The 18,280-nt window shown below is 36.2% G+C and overlaps 1 protein-coding gene across 2 annotated transcripts in view; it reads left to right on the top strand.

Annotated features, from left to right (window-relative positions):
- The window catches only part of COL4A1 (collagen type IV alpha 1 chain), a 207,023-nt gene extending 189,144 nt beyond the window's left edge, over nt 1–17,879 (top strand). For both annotated transcript variants that reach the window (XM_044670532.1, XM_044670531.1), the window contains 3 exons: nt 4,749–4,863; nt 13,103–13,275; nt 16,398–17,879. In XM_044670532.1, the coding sequence (XP_044526467.1) occupies nt 4,749–4,863; nt 13,103–13,275; nt 16,398–16,479 (370 nt within the window). In that variant the 3' untranslated portion in view covers nt 16,480–17,879. The remainder of the gene's footprint in view (nt 1–4,748; nt 4,864–13,102; nt 13,276–16,397) is intronic.
- The last annotated feature ends 401 nt before the right edge of the window (nt 17,880–18,280 follow it).

Genomic DNA, 18,280 nt, shown 5'->3' on the forward strand with positions numbered 1-18,280 from the left:
AGCTTGGGGCAGGTGGGTAGCTCAGTGGATCGGGAGCCAAGTCTAGAGACAGGAGGTCCTAGGTTCAAATCTGGCCTCAGACACTTCCCAGCTGTGTGACCCTGGGTAAGTCACTTGACCCCCATTGCCTAGCCTTTACCACTTTTCTGCCTTGGAGCCAATACACAATTTGACTCCAAGATGGAAGGTAAGGGTTTTAAGAAAAAAAAAAAGGAAGAAGAAAGCTATAGTGATCCTTTATTATAGGAAGGAAAGAAAAAATGGGTATTTTTTTGCAGTAAAACATGGAATTCATGTAAAATAGTTGTAAGATTTTTTTTTCTGCTAGATAATAGGTGTGAATATATTACATAATAGAATATTTCTTAATTCTTTATCCATTTACATTTCTCATCTTTTCTTATATTTTGAAGGAATCAATTTTCTCAATTTGAGAAAATAGAAGAATGTAGAATACAAAACTCAAAATATGAAATGTCTTTGTTTTATCTTTGTTTTATTTTTCTAATTCTATTAATTTTAGGTCAGCTAATATCTGTTTACTACCCTGGTTCTAGAGGCTCCACATACTCAGAAATATCCCTATTTCACTAGAAGCAAACCTAAAAATAACTTAAAGCTGTTTTTCCTTCAATAGTAATGTTTAAAAGAAACAAAACTGTTCATGTAATCATTATATGATCTCTTACTTTATCAGAACAGAGAACTCCTAGCATAGTAACTCCATTGTGCAAACTCCCTCCGTAACTCAATAGTGATTTAGTAGATAATTTTTCCTAGAGAAATGCTTGAAGCACATTAGAAATTAATTGACTTACTGAAATTTGGATATCTATGAGGGGTCCAAGGTTTAATTTGAACCCAAGCCTAACCCCACGACGGACACTATTATGCCTATCTTCCTCTTTGCAATACTAGCTTAATAAGGGCCCCAGTGGATTCAAAGTTATGATAGATTAAAAACTGGTTGTGGAAATTTTAGGAACTAAAGCCTCTCTATCCGAAGAAGATAAAATTCTTAAATTCAAAGAAGATAAAATTCTTAAATGCTTTATCTTATGTGGACTTCTCAGAGAGAAGTATATTGTTAATTCAACTGCAACCATTAAAAAAAATGTATGAAACCCCCTTTGTACGTAGTAAACTCTGCCAGATCCTGTGGAAAGATGGAAATGAGAATGATGTAGTCCCTGTCCTAAAGATGTCTTTTATTCATTTTCAGTGATGCTCACATCATCCCTGGATTATCTACCTATCTATCTGTCTGTCTATATGTATATATGTCTCTTTCTACCTGTCTATCCTATCCTATCCAATCTATCTATCCAATCTATCTATCTATCTATCTATCTATCTATCTATCTATCTATCTATCTATCTATCTATCTATTCTATCTGTCTGTCCATCCATCTGTCTGTCTATCCTATCCCATCTGTCCATCCATCTATCTAATCTATATTAATAGATATTTGTATATATATACATATAAATGTATTTAAATATGTATATATATTACGAATTTAATATGTGCAATACTAATATACATCTTAGAGCTTGTTTAAATGTGATAAGACCTTATACATGTTGTGACATTTTCTTTGAATGTTCTGATTGCCTAGTTCTTTGAGTCATTTTTAAAGGCTGATACTTTCATAGAAACAAGAGGATGTAACTAGATCAGAATTGCTCATTCAAACAAATATGTCGATATCATGGCTGCTAATTTCTATTTATCTCTTACACATAAGACCTTAACATTATAGTTGTCAAGTTTTTATCCACTAACTTTTCAGGATTAATATCTATCAGTCCATTAGCATTTCTTAAGCTCATACTATGTGCTAAGATCTTGGGATACAAAGGCAAAAGAGAAGCAGTCCTTAACCTCAAGGAGATTCTATTGTAAAAAAGATCACTCAGGGCTCTTTCATGCTTGCAAGATCTCTTTGTGAATCCAAATGCCCAACTTGAGAACTACCTTCACATGACATTCAAAATTCTTCATAAAAAAAAGGATAACCATGAAATGATTTTTTTAAGTTTTACTTTATTTTTGTTTGGAGTAGCCAGACACTGTTCCTGTGGAGTATTACTTTATTGAAAATCTTCAGAAAATGAGTGACTATGTAAGAGTGTTAAGGGGGTAGCTGATGGTAAGTAAATATAGAGTGCTGAACCTGAAGACAGGAAGACTTATCTTTCTGAGTTCAAATCTGGCCTCAGACACTTATTAGCTCCGTGACCCTAGGCGAGTCACTTGACCTTGTTTCCCTCAGTTTCCTCATCTGTCAAGTGAACTGGAGAAGGAAATGACAAACCACTCCAATATCTTTGCAAGGAAAATCACAAATGGGGTCACAAAGTGTCAGACAAGGTTGAGATGACTGAATAACAACAACAATAATGGTGCTAAATGGAAATAGCTCTGAACCAAAGATCAAGTAAAGATGAGTCTAGTTGAATTCTAACTTAGATGAATTAAATAATCTTTATGAGTCTTGGTTTTCTTAGGTATAAAAGGAAGGGACTGTATTAAATCAGTCAAATTCAAATGGAAATAAGAGCCACTAAATCTTCCAAAAGGATTCCTGCAGGCTTCTATTGGCTTAGAAAAACACATTAACATTATTTTTATTCTCTTGTGATATTTCCCAATTGCAATTTTAAACTGGGGAATGTTGTGGTTCCATATGAGTAAGATCCCTTCCAAGAGGCAGCATGGAATCATAGCTAGAAAGATGTCTAGCCTCAGAGACAGGAAAATCTGGATTCATATCCTATCTCTGATATACGTTATCTGAGTGACTATGGAGAAGTCACTTGGCTTTTAAGTACCCCCGAGCAGCCTTCTAACTATAACTTATAGATGAGTTGTCAGTTTGCATGGGGTTGGAGTTGCCTGTGCTTATTAAATCACTTCCCTTTCTAGTTCTAAAATTCTATTTTTTCACAATCTTTTCCAAACTGTCTGACTTGTGGACTAAAACTCTCCCCCAAACAACTTTATTCCTGAGGGAGACATTTTATATAGGCACCATTTTTCTTCTGTATTCTTGTTTTCTATTTGGCAAGCAGATGGCAGTAGCTGTATAAGACCAGCTTCAGTAACGGTTATTTAATGAAACCTTTTAATTCATCTGCATTTGTATGAATAAAATAGAAAATCGCACACACACACAGACACAAAAGTCCACTGAAAATCAAATGACTAATTTAAGTTCTCCACCTACTCTTCATGCATTTTCATGCAAATGTTCCAGTACAACTAGGTATAATTATTAACAGCACTTATATTCATTTATCAGCATTGTTAACATTCTGTTCAATTTGTGACTTGAATGCAATTACTTCACTGCCAGCGTTTAATTTTTTTTCAAATACAACATTTTTAAACCAGCCTTTACAAATGTAACACATTTGTGAGAGAATATTTTAGTATAAATACAGTATTTTGAATTTGAGCAAACCTAAGGGCCACATATGCTTTTTATTTATTTCTATGTGTAGTTCAAGAATTTGAACTTGAGAAATTTCTTAAATCCCTCATGGTTTGAGAATCTGGTCTCTCTCTCTTTTTCTCTCTGTCTCTGTCTCTCTATCTCTGTCTCCTTCTCTCTGGCTCTGTCTGTCTGTCTGTCTATTTATCTCTCTCCCTTCTTTCTCTCTCTGTCTTTCTCCTCTCTGTCTGTCTGTCTGTCTGTCTGTCTGTCTGTCTGTCTGTCTGTCTGTCTGCCTGTCTCTGTCTATCACTCTCTCCCTTCTCTCTGTCTCTCTCCTCTCTTTCTGTCTCTCTCCTCTCTGTCTGTCTGTCTGTCTCTGTCTATTTATCTCTCTCCCTTCTCTCTCTCTCTGTCTCTCTCCTCTTTCTGTCTCTCTCTCCTTCTCACTCTCTGTCTTCTCTGTCTCTGTCTCTGTCTCTCTCTGTCTCTCTCTCTGTGTCTCTGTGTCTCTGTGTCTCTCTCTGTCTCTCTCTCTCTGTCTCTCTCTCTGTCTCTCTCTCTCTCTCTCTCTCTCTCTCTCTGTCTCTCTCTCTCTCTCTCTCTCTCTCTCTCCCTTGTTTGACCATATCTTTATAACATTAATTCATCATACTCTTCTTGAGGCCTAACTAGTATCAAGGTATTTTTTCTTTCAAAGGAGGGTGCTCAGGTTCTTCCCTAGCTCTCTTGAAGAATGATTGTAGAAACCATTGAGTTTTAGTATAAACATCTATTTATAATGAGTTGCTCAAAGACAATTGAATTCATTTTTGAAAGATAAGTGATATGTATTTTTAAAAGCAACCATGTTTATATTCAATGATGGATATAATATAATTCAATAAGCAATAAGTAAAGACTTCCAGTAATGAGAGATAGTGAGAATTCCATCCCTGAAAGTTTTTAAATGGAGGCTGGATGGCCTCCAGTGAGTACAGTTACATTGCAATTAATATGAATAATTAATCTACCTCTTTCACCCCCTCCATAGTCAAGTAATCGCATTATTCAAATTCATACAGCATAATTCCATTAAGCTGGGAACCAGTTACCATGTTTTACATAATTAAAACTTTGAATAGTGTGGATTTGAAAAATACAACCTCTTCTTGCTTTTTATAGACAACACTCGCATTCATGCTTTGGATCAGGGGTTAGACTAGATGACTCATGAACTTTCATTCAACTCTGAAATAAATGAGGAATTCTATGGGCAGGATGCTATTCATATCGACTGTACTAAATTTCTGTGTCCCTTATTTCCCCAGGTGTGCTGTATGTGAGGCTCCTGCCATGGTGATGGCAGTTCACAGTCAAACAATCCAAATTCCACAGTGTCCTAATGGATGGTCATCGCTTTGGATTGGCTATTCTTTCGTTATGGTAAGTGGAATATAGACAACCATATCTCTCCAGCAGGGGACTGGTGTCCTGACCAGCTATCCCTTTATAAGCAACAGCAATCCCATTTTCATTGTTCTAAGATTTTAGGCAATGAATTCTCCAAATGTGAAAATAAATGATTCCCCCAATTCCTATTTCTCTCGTTGCTAGTTGCATTTCTCAAGGCACTGCGGGCTTTTACCCACTCTGTATTTAGGCACCAGTTATTTGCTTGCTAGGATCGTGAGGCTACGGAACCTTAGACTTTCATTTCACCTTTTGAGGTTCAAGACTGGAGTAGACAGCTTTAACGCCTTTCTGGAAAATGGAGGAAACATTTATACACCTTCCAATTGCAGCCCTCAGCTGTTCAGTTGAATTGTTTCCAGCAGAAGCAACGTGACAGGCTTTCCTAAGGATTTAAAACCTGTTTGTTTTTGTTTTTTCTTTCAGAGAGAAAGAGGATAAAGGAATATATTGGAGATGTTTAAGTTTTAATATGATGCACAATATTAGTGAGTCTGCTTATTAGTAAGTCTGAATGAAGGAGGAAAAGCACCTTAAAAATAATGATAATTTTGGTTCGTCTAGATGAGGAGATAACCCTTCAGTGAGGTTTATTTTGGATCTAGTTTCTCCTAGAAATGATTATCTTTTCTCTCTAATTACTAATAATATCAAAGCCTCCAGACTCATTCAGCAAACCTTTACTAATCACCTACTATGTGCCAGGCATCATGCTAGGTACCAGGGGGATAAAAACGAGTATGAAAGCGTACTCTTCTCAAGAAGCTCTTTTTCTTTTTCACAGGACACTACATTCTTTTTTTTTTCTCCCCCATTGTTTCATATAGTATTTCGCACATTTGTTATTGAGTCATTTTAGTCATGTCTTACTCTTTATGATCTCATTTAGAGTTTTCTTGGCAAAGATACTGGAATAATTTGCCATTTCCTTCTCCAGCTCATTTTATAGATGAGAAACTGAGGCAAACAGGGTTAAGTGACTTGCTTTGGGCATACTCTAAATTTAAATTGGGCTTTGTTTTACCTGCTTAGTTTAGGAGAATATTTTTATTGGGATCCTACTTATTTAATTGCTCCTATTTTTAGTCTTTTCGTCTCTGTCTAGAGCACATTTACCCCAGTCTATAAAGTTCTTGATTTCTTCAGGCCAAGTTTACTCTGATATTAGCCAACCTCCACTCTGAAAGGTTGAGAGGAACAATTTGCTTTCCCCACAGATTGCTTTCTCATCTTGGGTCTTTCACAGTCACCTCCACCTGCCCTCTATTATGGTGACATTTTGTAGGTTGTGGAATTATATTATCCCAATGAGCCTAACTCTTTTGTTAGGTTGTTATCAAAGTGAAAGAGGAAGTAGGGGCAGCTAGGTAGCACAATGGATAGAGTACCAGGAGTTGGGAGGACCTAGGTTCAAATCTAGCCCAAGATGCTTCCTAGCTCTGTAAGGCAGGGCCACCCCTATTGCCTACTCCTTACTATTCTTTTGTCTTAGAATTCATACTAAGAAAGAAGGTAACAAATTTAAAAGGAGAAAAAAAGGTGTCTTTGTACTAATTATTTTTGCTTTTTTGTCAATATTTTCAGGTTGACCAAATAATTGAACATTAATAGTACTCTTTGCATTTTTTCAAGGTTGAACAGAGAAGAGTTCCCTGCATTAACTGCAGTAGAATTAGAATTTTTACAGGATAATTGTAAGAATTAAAAATGATAAAGGCTTGTATAAATATATAAATTAGTATTTTAATTAAAGCCATGTTGATAGATAAAATCATTAGACCACGCGCTTGTAAGCATTCAAACCTGCCGCCTCCAGAAGCGCCTACTCGCCAAAGAGACCACTCCCTCCTAACCCACGAGATTTAAGCTCTCCCCTGCGGAGACGGAAATCAGTTGGACCATGTTGGATCACGGGAAATGTAGTTTTATACATTTCCCAAATTTCACTTTTTACAATTCCCCGTGAGGTCCGGCAAAAAAAAAGGTTAGTCCTTTTTTCTTCGCTGGACCTGTAAAAATAGACAACTTCTAAATTTTTCAGGAATTTTGGGGATAAAAGAAATAGATGAACAAATGGTTAAAATTAGACGCATTGACAAAAAACCAATTTGGGGGGGCTGTCCCCCACTGGCATAACAGTGTACAATTAAAACAATACATACAACTAAATTTCAACTCCCCATAGTTCAATCAACTGCACCCCAAAGTTCAATTTTTTGGTCTTCATGGTACAGTGAAGGCTTTTCAGACATCTTCATGTGTCCTCACCAAACAAATTCGTTGTCTGGATTTTGGGGAGATGGCAAGATCCTTATCCTGAAATTATTCTCAAAAGAATTTAAACCTTACATTATAGATTACAAAACATACATTTTCTTCTAAGATTTTATATAATTCCCCGTGAAATTACTCCTAAAAGAGTTAAATAAATATACATATATTTTTACATTATCGAATTTTAAAAAACTTAACAGATATCCCCGTGAGGTAATTCTTAAACACACCTTTTTTCTAAAAAAAAAGTACCTCAGGTCAGCTAAGGATGAGTGGCTGAGTCCTGGGGGTTATATGAAGTCAATTGGCAAAATAGAAAGAATAAAATTCAAGAAAAAAGAAGAAAACATTAACTTGTAAATGTAAAATGTGCAAAATCTAGGGAAAATAAACTTAGACCTTTGAATGAAGGTCTAATTAAAGTGAATTCCGCAGTGTGCAATTACCCATCCAGGGCCAGGACTTAAGGAAAATGTCTCTCTCTGATCTGACTTATCATCAGCTTTTTAGGGAAATGAGCCAAATAAATAACCAATCTTAGGTGCTTTCTAGGAATCTAAGTCGAGGGGACCCACGTCCTCTAAAGTTTTAGAAAAGACTGGAACTCCAGGACTCAAAACCCAATTTCCAAGCCCTAAAGTATTGGCATGGAACTGCTATTATGCAGATCTTAGTCAAGTCTCTGACCATGTGCTTTCTTTAGCACTATTAATGGCTTTCATATTCCCTTCTGGAATCAGAGAGACATTTAATCACAGTCCTATAGGCTCAGGTATTTGCTGTAGAATCAGAAAAAGGATAAATAATGATTATATATGTACTTCCAGTACAAGATGAGAAAAAGGGAAAATCAATTTCTTTCATTAAAAAAATTTTAAAAAATCAAAAATACATATAGCTTAGAACTAGAAGGGTTATGTTACCCAAAAATGAGGTTTTCATTCTGTGAGTGTAATTGGATCTTACAAATAGCAGATTCACAATGCACATTCAAATAGACTACCATTATTTCCAATAGCACATTTTAAAACAATGATGTTTAAAATCATATACTTGTTACAACCTGTAACCCTTGGCAAATGCTGTTATTGCTTCCATAGCAAAATGTGATATTTAAAAAAGAAACCTTCTGGTATAATTATCCTCAGATAAGAATATACAGGAGCTCCTTGGCTTCCTGTTTTAAAAAATCCTGGGTAGGAAATGCTTCTACCCATTTAAGGCAATAATATCTCTTATAATAAAATATATAAAAGCTTTATCCTTTTAGACAACAATTCTTAAGGATTTAAAGTAAAAGTTAAAAAATATCTCTTGTAAAATTACAAGGTAATATTCAAAGCATGGAACTTTCAAGGTTCTTTGCAATTACCAAGACAGAATAAATTTTAAAAGACATGTGCTTCTATAAGATGTTCATAGGTGGTACATATAACCGCATTGTTTCTGATACAGTAAGCTTTAAGTAAATTAGGAAATATAATAACATCATAAGCAGAAACTTCATTAGCGTAAAATGATTCAGTGCAACAGGAAAATCAACGAAATAAGCAAGATTAATTTACAAAACACTAATTAGCAAAATACAGTAAGATACAGTCTCTTTAAAAGTCATTCAGTTCTGAAAGGTTTTTTGGTTGTTTTTTTATAATCAGTCTTTGCTCAAAGTTCTGAGCAGGTATGGGGTGAAATTTCTTCCCCTGAGTTCAGTTTTTAATCACAAGCAAGTCTGAATAGGCCATTTGGCCCCATTAAAGGTAAACGCTAGGTCCACGTGGGGTCAGGTCGTTGGGCTCGAGGCTAGAGAAAAAGTTTTGTAGAAAATCCCACGTGTAGAGCTTGTGTGGGTGGCTAAATTAGGTCTTTAGAGAAACACGTGGAAGGCTAGAAATAGGGAGAAAAGGGAATATACCCAAATCGTTTGCGGCAGAGCTGAAGCAGTCTCTGGAGGTCGAGATCTCGGCAAAGGCAGCAGCCGGGGGTCATCCATGTTGGAGCTGGAGTGGAACTAGCAGGATTAGCAGTCAGGATCAGCAAGGAAAATCACTTTCCTTTTTTAAAAAAGTGCTCAAAAGAGCTGAGCCGGACGGCCAAAAAGCAGGCATGGCTATCGTTAGGCTATCTGGAAGATTTAGAGTTCGATTTTGACCTTCTGGTTCGCCAAATTATAAATAGAAAAAATAATAAAGGCTGCTATAATAATATATATTAGTATTTTAATTAAAGCCATGCTGATAAAGTTATTAGACCATGCGCTTGTAAGCATTCAAACTTGACGCCTCCATTTTTGCTCCTGTCTCCTCCTCCGAGTCTGCTAGCCAAGAGAGAGAGCCTCCCTCCTAACCCAGGAGATTATAAACTCTTCCCTGCTTCAAGACGTAGGCCTCCCCACACCCAAAAACCCGGAAACGGAAACCAGTTGGACCACGGGAAATGTAGTTTGATACATTTCCCAAATTTCACTTTTACATAAAGCAGCATGGATTTTAATAGTTAATATCCCCTTTCCAAAAATATAGCATATATTTATCCATTCAAAATGTTAATGCTTAACTTTTGCAATAAGGAAAACAAAAGATTCTTCCCCCCAAAAGAAACTGTGGAGGAATCTGATGCTAAAAATGAAATATTAAAAATTATAATTTTCATTTGAATGAAATATTGGAATTTTCATTCTGGTGTCACAATAAATAAATAAATGGAATCTGTGTCAATGTAAAAAAATAAGCTCAGTGAGTAGAGATGAGGTGCAAAGAGATGCAGGAAAGGATTTCTTTTCTTCTTTTTTTTTTTTTTTGGTCTCTCCTATCCTTTTCCCATTCACACAAAGGCCTCGAACATGATTGCCAAAATCAAAAGCATATAGAGATAATGATGTTCAAGAGATCAGAATAAGCCTATATATCTGTCAGCAGCTTACTGTATTACAGACATTCACAGTTTCAAGACCAGCAGTAGCCATTCCTATGAAGTGTGCCAGCCTGCAATTTGTTTGAGGTGGCACAATGCCGTCCTCATCTAATGTCATCTTCAAAGGAGAAAAGGCAGAGCATTAGTTATTTTCTTTTCAATGTATAGAATGTAAAGTTAGTTTCAAAAGTGAAATAATTTTAGTCCATCACAATTAGAAGATGGATGAGGAGTTTGTGAAGAATATTCACCTTGCTCAAATACAAAAATGATCTTCTTTTGACAAGAGGACTAAAGGACTCAAAGTGAGGTTAGATCACTTTTTCAAAGAGAAAAATTCTTTAGGATTCTTTCTTTAGGCTTTACCACCAAGTATGGCATTTTAAAAGAGGATGTGACCAAATGCAACTTATGAAATGGAAACGTAAATTTTCTGAATTAAAAAAGGAACTCCCCAGGCCTTATGTAGGCTTCTAAGATTATTTCAGATTTCTGGGCAACTGGAATTTTTCCTGGTTTCTCTTTGTGGTCATCTAACCTTATATATAAAAGTTAATAATATGGCTCCCCATCCATCATAAGTGATTGGCTTGGGAATTGGCTTAGTTCAAGAAGCATATTTTATATGAAAGTGTAGCTAGGTGGCACAGTGGATAGAGTTCTGGGTCTGGAGTCAGGGGGACCTGAGTTCAAGTATGACCTAAGATATTCACTATCTGTGTGACCCTGGGCAAATCACATAAGCTCCATCTGTCTCTGCTTCTTCAACTATTTAGTAGGGATATTAGCAATACTCATCTGACAGTGTTGTTGTGAGGATCAATTGAGGTAAAATTTGTAAAGCATTTTCCCCAGTGTCTTGCACACAGTCAGTATTAAATAAATGCTATATTGTGTTATTATTATTATTCTCCCACTTATTATGAAGCATGTCATGAAAAAAAAAACTAAGAGCTATGTGATACTTTTTGTATTCAACCCAATTCTGACTGATTCTGGCAAACTGGTGTTGTCCTTGTGGGGATAAAATGAGTTTGAAAACTTGAAACTGAATGGATTCTTGTTCTAAAGTATTGAGAACATAAAAAAATAAAACACATTGGGCTAGATTCATGATACACCCAATCTGATATGGGCACTGGGCTTCTGTCCTCTCCAAGTTACTTTGATTATTCTCAAACCTCTTATTCATAAATATCCAAGAGCTCTTTCCGGACTTCATCATCCTTTCATAATATTGATTTGTCCTTAAAATCTCCATTTCGTAGCCATGCATCATACTCGTCCATTTCTCTTGATGTGAAAAATACCAAAATATTTCCAACTGTTACTTGTTAACTAAGTTACTTTCATAAACCCCACTTCTTTTTTTTTAACCCTTACCTTCTATCTTAGAACCAACACATAGTATTAGTTCTAAGGCTGAAGAACAGTAAGGACTAGGCAAATGGAGGTTAAGTGACTTGCCTAGACTCACACAAATGAACCCCATTTCTTGAACCTTATATGACAGTGACATGCAGATCTTAAGCAGGGGTATGCTAGTAAATATTTAACAAACAGTTCTTCAAAAATGCATGTCACTTTAATTCCAATCTACATTATTAACACTTTGTCCATCACTTGCTTAAGTCTAGATAGTCAACCAAACAATAAAACCAGCCCAGATTTGTAACATTTGTTGATTTCTGAGGTGTAAATGTTCACACTGAAAATGTAACAATTGGTTCTCTTGAGCCATAGCAGCTATCTCTAGCACAACCTCAATAAGCCACAAATGATTTAGAGAAGAGATAAATTCTTCGTGAGGTCATTCCAGATGATAAGCAATTACTGCTGAGTTTGACAGCCTCTCGTCCTGTGCTAAGTCATTGCAAAATGTCATGGGCTGACTAGTCTGCCTCACAAAACACGAGTCTAAGCCTACCTGGGGAGTCAGATCAGCCCTCTGAGCTCACCATTTCACAGTAAGAGTACATGAAACACTACCTGATTGATAACGGCAGTGTCATCTTCACCCATTCTCTAGTAAAGTACCATTTCAGAAAGATGCCTTACTCTACGAGGGGCAGTTCCAATGCCATAAGGAAGGGCATTACACTGCTCAGACGCCAAGCCTCTGCAGCTATTAATCTCCAATAGCTTCAGACCCAAGAAAACTAAATGTGACAGCAGACCCTGCCTAGCCAGGAATTTGGTCTTAAGGACTTAGAAACTCAGAGTGAGTAGGTACTTTGGACACGAATTGCCCAATTCTTCTTCTTTGTTCCTGTACCTTATCTGTGCAGTTGAGTATAATGGAAATAGAATTATAAAATTAGACTGGGAGTCAAGAGACTTCAGCTCAAGTTCAAGTCCACTGAATGGTTCTGGGACTTGGTTTCATCATCTATAATATGCCTGGGTTGTTGTAGATGGTCTCTAGATTTCCTTTTGCCTCTAAAATTCCATGATTGTGTTGTCACTTCTATTTGTTTTAAAAGCTAATGGAAGGAATGAGTGAAAAAATCTGTTTGAAGTAGGGTAAAGACCAGAGAATAATGTCTTAAATAAAATAAATGTGTTCTTGAGGCTTTTAGTACTTTGGTGTCTTAACCAAATAGATATAAATCCAAACTTAATAAACAGATAACTAGGGGAAATAACTCTTTGTTCTAGAGAAGGAATTATTATAAGATTTTTTTTTGCATTGAAAAGGTAGTTGTTTATAGAAATCTGATTCACACAAAACTTTTCAGGAATGCATTTATTATGCAAAATGAGGCATACCCAGATTCCTTATATATTGAAGTTTCTCAAGTTGTTTGTAGCTTTGTGGCCAGGAAAGGAGGGAATGAGTCCAATATGGTAGTCTGTGAAGTCTTTGGTGTGGTGTTCATGCTTAGCATGTGTTCAGTAGTCACCACGTGAGGTAGGGAAAGGACCCAGTTTCTTGACATAACTGCACTGCCCCCTCCCCAAATTACAATAAATTTCATATTCTTTTGGGAGGGAATTCTCTGACATGTGATTCTAATTTGTTTTCCAGCACACCAGCGCTGGTGCCGAAGGTTCTGGCCAGGCCCTAGCTTCCCCGGGTTCCTGTCTAGAAGAATTTCGAAGTGCACCATTCATTGAATGCCATGGTCGTGGGACCTGTAATTATTATGCAAATGCTTATAGCTTCTGGCTTGCTACTATAGAAAGAAATGAGATGTTCAAGTAAGTAGTAAACTTTTTCAGATTTTAGTCTTTCCCCTTTATTACTTTGAAGGTTAATCACCAAAAACCTGTTGGCATAGATCAAAATAATAATAAGGTTATTTGCAAAATAATGAAGACGGCTGCTTCTTCCTTTTGTCATATTGTTGCCTCAAGTGGAAATTCATCCCAGAACAGGTCTGTCCCTGGTAGAGTTACCTCACCAGTGTTCTCATATGAAAACTAAAAGTGTTTTATCTCCATCATCAAGATGAGTCCATTAGAAATCAATTCAGAACAAGTAAACATATTCTAATATTGTAGATTTTTAAATAAAGTCAAAAGCTAAGCCACAATTCAAAAGAATTTTTGATGGAGGTTTTCATTACCTGGGTAACTTAAATTGGTTTTTGTTTTGTGTCCTCTGCATGATTTGGCAAGAGATATTTGTAAACCATGACTATAAAAAATAATTTCTGGGCAAGAATGCCTCATTTTAGCCAGAGAGAAAAGAACTTTTATTTTCAGGACTAAAAATTTTTACCTCTACAACAACTCTCCCTAGTGACTGATAACCTCATTGAAATTAATTTGGAGCACAGCCCAGTCACTAATGGACAGTAGCATATAATGAACCCTCTATCCTTAATTTAGCACCAGCTGCAGTCTGTGCCGAAGCAGGGGCAGAAGGCTGAGGGAGATTGAACAATTACTTACTGTTCATTCCTGAAATAAATACTTCTCACCCTTGGAGACAAGTCTTTCTGCCTTTACCAAAAGTAATGCTTTTGGGAGAAAGGTCTGTGAAGACCTGCTATGCTTCTGTCTGCTTCCAATCTAGAGTAGAGAGAATTAACACAAAGGTAAAGTGTTCGCAGCTGATAATCCATCAGCAAAGAAATCACTGACCCTCCCACGTCCATTTTATAGTCTATGAAAGCATTTTTTTGAACCATCAAAGTCTTAACATTGACAAAAATGGCATAAATTAATTTGAGATGGAAATTTACTGAGATTCCTTGGAAGGAATAAACATTTATTGTTGGGTCCCTGATGCTAAAATTTCATATTATAGAGTTAGTAGGATTTGCTTTAGTGGACCAGAAAACTGAATTTGAAAGTTGTTATGACCAAAAAATATATTACCTTGTGGAAAACTGGGCAATGAGCATCTCCAAAGTAAGGTAGGCTCATCCTTCAGCAGCAAACATATTCTCTTGACCACTAGACCTATGCCCAAAGCTTCTCCAACTTGGTAAGATCTTCCAAAATGCATGCAGCACTTGCATCAATTGAAGGGTCACTTCAATGCTATCATGAAGTATTGGAAGGATAAGATTTAAGTAGAGGGGCACTTCTGTGCTATGATGAAATGTTGAAGTAAGATTGTAGTAGAGGAATGTTGCTCTATGTCAAGAAAAAAAATACCTCCAATCACACAAAATACCAAGTCCTTAGATTATTTCAATATTGAAGTAAAAATCAATTGAAAATTCTTTGTCAGAAGAAAAACAAGTTGCAGTCAGCTCTAAAGGACTTTTTAGATTCTTTCAATGTACACCATAATGTATCCATCTCAAAAACTGCTTGAATTAAGGTGGCCAAAAATTTAGCCCTCCAACCTTTGCTCACATAATAGTTTTTGTTCTGATGAAACTTGACCCATTCCAAGCTTCCAGTCTGTAACAGTTTCAGCTGCGAAAATAAGGAGGAAATTTCAGGGATGGTGTATGTGGCACTACCCATGTAAACTTTAAAACAAACAATCCCAAAATGATTTGGCAATTCCATTTGCAGAGTTCCTGCTTTTTGCTTCATTCAGTTATTTACTCATTACTCTTAAGTGCTTAGCACCATGACCATTACTGTGTAGTTCTATGAGATTGGTCTCTCTCCTAAAGGAACTCGCCTTACAGTCTAGTTGGGAGACAAGTCATATACCAATGAGAAGTTAAATGATATCAAGCAGTTTATAATCAGGTGCTCCATGAGTGACATGAACAGTAAGTACTAGAAGAATTGTAGAACCAAGAGAGATTAATGGGATTGCTCCAGAAGTTATCATGGAGATGATTGTGCTGAGCCTCAAAGGGTGATTTGGATGGGTGGAGAGGAATGCAGAAATGAGCAAAAGGAACATTGAAGAAGAATTGGGAGACAATAGAGAGAGCAGCAAGAACAGAAGACTCACTTGGGTGAATAGTGGGAAGTAATATAGTTGGAAAAAGCATATAGTTGGGAGGTAAAATAGTTGGAAATGGAGGGTTGGGCCAGATGATGGATCTTCTTGAAGACCATACTAAAAGGCAGCGAGGGCATTTTTAGACCCAAGCCTGACATGATGACAGTGGTCATTTCCAAGCAAAGCTGGAAAGGAAACGAGAGGCCACCATCTGCAACCCTTCTTGGTTTACTGATGAGGAAACAGATCTCTATAAGTTAAGTGACTTGCTTAGAGTCACACATCTAGTAAGACATGAAAACAAAACGAAACAAAACAAAAAACAAAAACTTTTGTGCAATTCAGATTTTCTCTCTCCCTCCCTCAGCCTCCCTGATAACAGTAAATAGTCTGATAAAGATTATACCAGTGCTTTCATGCAATATATATTTCCATATCCCCCATGCCAAGACAGAAGATACATGTCACACATACAATAAAAAGCTCATAAAGGAAATAAAGTGAAAGGTGGCATGCTTTGATCTGCAATAAGATTCCAACAGTTCATTCTTTGGCTGTGAATCACATTTTTTATCATAAGCTAGTGAGACTTTGTGGTGGTATTTGAGTCCAGAGCAGCTAAGGGGCATGGTGGATCAAAGTCTGGAAGTCTTGAGCTTAACCAGCTTCAGGTACTTAAAAGCTGTATGATCCTGGGCAAGTCACCTAATTCTCTTTGCCTCAGTTTCTTCATCTGTAAAATGAGCCAGAGAAGGAAATGGCAAATCCAGTGTCTTTACCAAGAAAACCCCCAAAAGAGATCACAAAGAGTTGGGCATGACCCAAAAAAAGACTAAATAATGATTTCCTGACTCCGTATCCAATACCACCATCCACGTTGCCTTCCTTGTTGTTTTAAAGAACCTTAATTCTCCCTGATAGTTAAGTGACCTCTAAGGACCATTTGTTTTCTTGTTTACAGGAAACCTACTCCATCGACTTTGAAAGCAGGAGAACTACGCACACACGTTAGCCGCTGCCAAGTCTGTATGAGAAGAACATAATGACTCCCAGGCTCAGCTAACGTCACAATATGGTGCTATTCATTTTTTAACAGCAATGAACCCTAGAAATATATCCTGTGTACCTCACTGTTGTCGAATAAGAAAACAGTAAAGTGCCTTATAGGAATTTGCATAACTAACACGCCTTGCTTTATTGGCCCTCTACTTGCTGAAGAAGAAAAAAAAAGACAACAATAAGCTTCAAATATATACATACCAAATGGCACTTTTTATTTAAAAAAAAAAAGGAAGAAATTGTAGATGTGTTACAGTGCACTGAAGAGTGTAAAGCCAGAGCTAAGTCAGAAAAAATCAAAAGGTGCTAGGAGGTATGCAGTGACTTACATACTGTTTGACTCCCCTTGACATTTTTTGTATTATATTTAGATTTGTTTTTGCCCCCTCCCAGATATAAATGTTGTTTATACCACTGTCTAGCTTTTACAAAATGATAGGTCCTTTGATATGTACTTATTGTTCCTGTACAAATAATAGTAATGTAAAAAAAAGTAATGGGATTACCAAATATGAATAAGGAGTAAATAGCCATATCTTCCAAACCAAATGCGTAAATTTATATCTCTCTGCTCTGTGTGGTACTATGCACCTGCTTTTGCAGAAAACACAACTTTCCTGTGGAATAAAGATGGTCCAAAAGTGGTCAGAAATAGATATATATATATATTTTTAGTAATTTATATAGTTGTCAGCAATTAGGCAAATCAGGTTTTGGGTTCTAGTTCCACTATTAAAATGAAGCTTATATGAGTTTTCTTCTTTTCAGATTTGTTGTCCTTTAGGTGAGCTATGAAACAATAGACTATTTAATGTGAAACATCAGTTTTATTCCATTAGTCACTTACATACCAAAATTGTATGGTGCCAAAGATAAATCCAGGATCGTGGCTATTGTGTTTAATATAGTAAATCATGTACTTTGAGCTTACTGTTTTTATTCTGTATTTAATATTTTCAGGGTTTTAAACACTAATCACACACTGAATGACTTGATTTAAAAAACCTAAAAGGCCTTAATCTTATGAGTATTTTGCTCCATCAATTCCCTGTGGCTACATTTTCACAGTTGGGCCATATTCTGCTCTATGATTCATGAACTATTGTAAAAGTGGTTCTCACTGACTAAAGGAGGACCAGAGGATGTATTTGCAAGAAGGCAGAATAGACATTTTTGCCTAAAACAATATTTCTCTCAGAGGTTCCAAAGACTTAAAAATACTAAGGCCATTTCTTAAAAATGTGTATTTCTTAAGAATTAAAATTTGTAATAAAAATATTTGTGTAAAAAAAGAGCTTTAATCAATTTGTTGTTAGTGTTGACCCAGAGCTTTTAACAAGAAGTAACTGCATAAGCCATTAATAAATGTGCAAGCCTTCCATAACAGATTATTTTTATTTTGCATGTCTTCCAAACATATCTCGTAGGGGAATTTTTTCAGCGATTGCTACCTTTATTGCCTCTAACGAATATGTATTCGGAAAACCCGTTGCTGGCAAGGTCCCATATGTATCAGCATGTATGAATGAAGTATATCCAAATATATGTCCAAATATGAATGAAGTATATATCCAAATGGACAATATCTGGAGATGTGGATTTCAATTCTTATTTGAAGTAAACAAATAAGAAAATGGGGGTTGAAGGGCACAAATTTTTACCATTGAATTCTTTAGCCAAGTTTAGAATTTGGTTAAAATTGCATAATTACATACGGTGGAAAGTAATACATAAAGATTTATGAAGCATCCTACAAAACTTATCTCTTCATGATCTGTCCACTTT

This window comes from Gracilinanus agilis, chromosome 3 (assembly GCF_016433145.1).
Source record: "Gracilinanus agilis isolate LMUSP501 chromosome 3, AgileGrace, whole genome shotgun sequence".
Lineage (NCBI taxonomy): Eukaryota > Metazoa > Chordata > Mammalia > Didelphimorphia > Didelphidae > Gracilinanus > Gracilinanus agilis.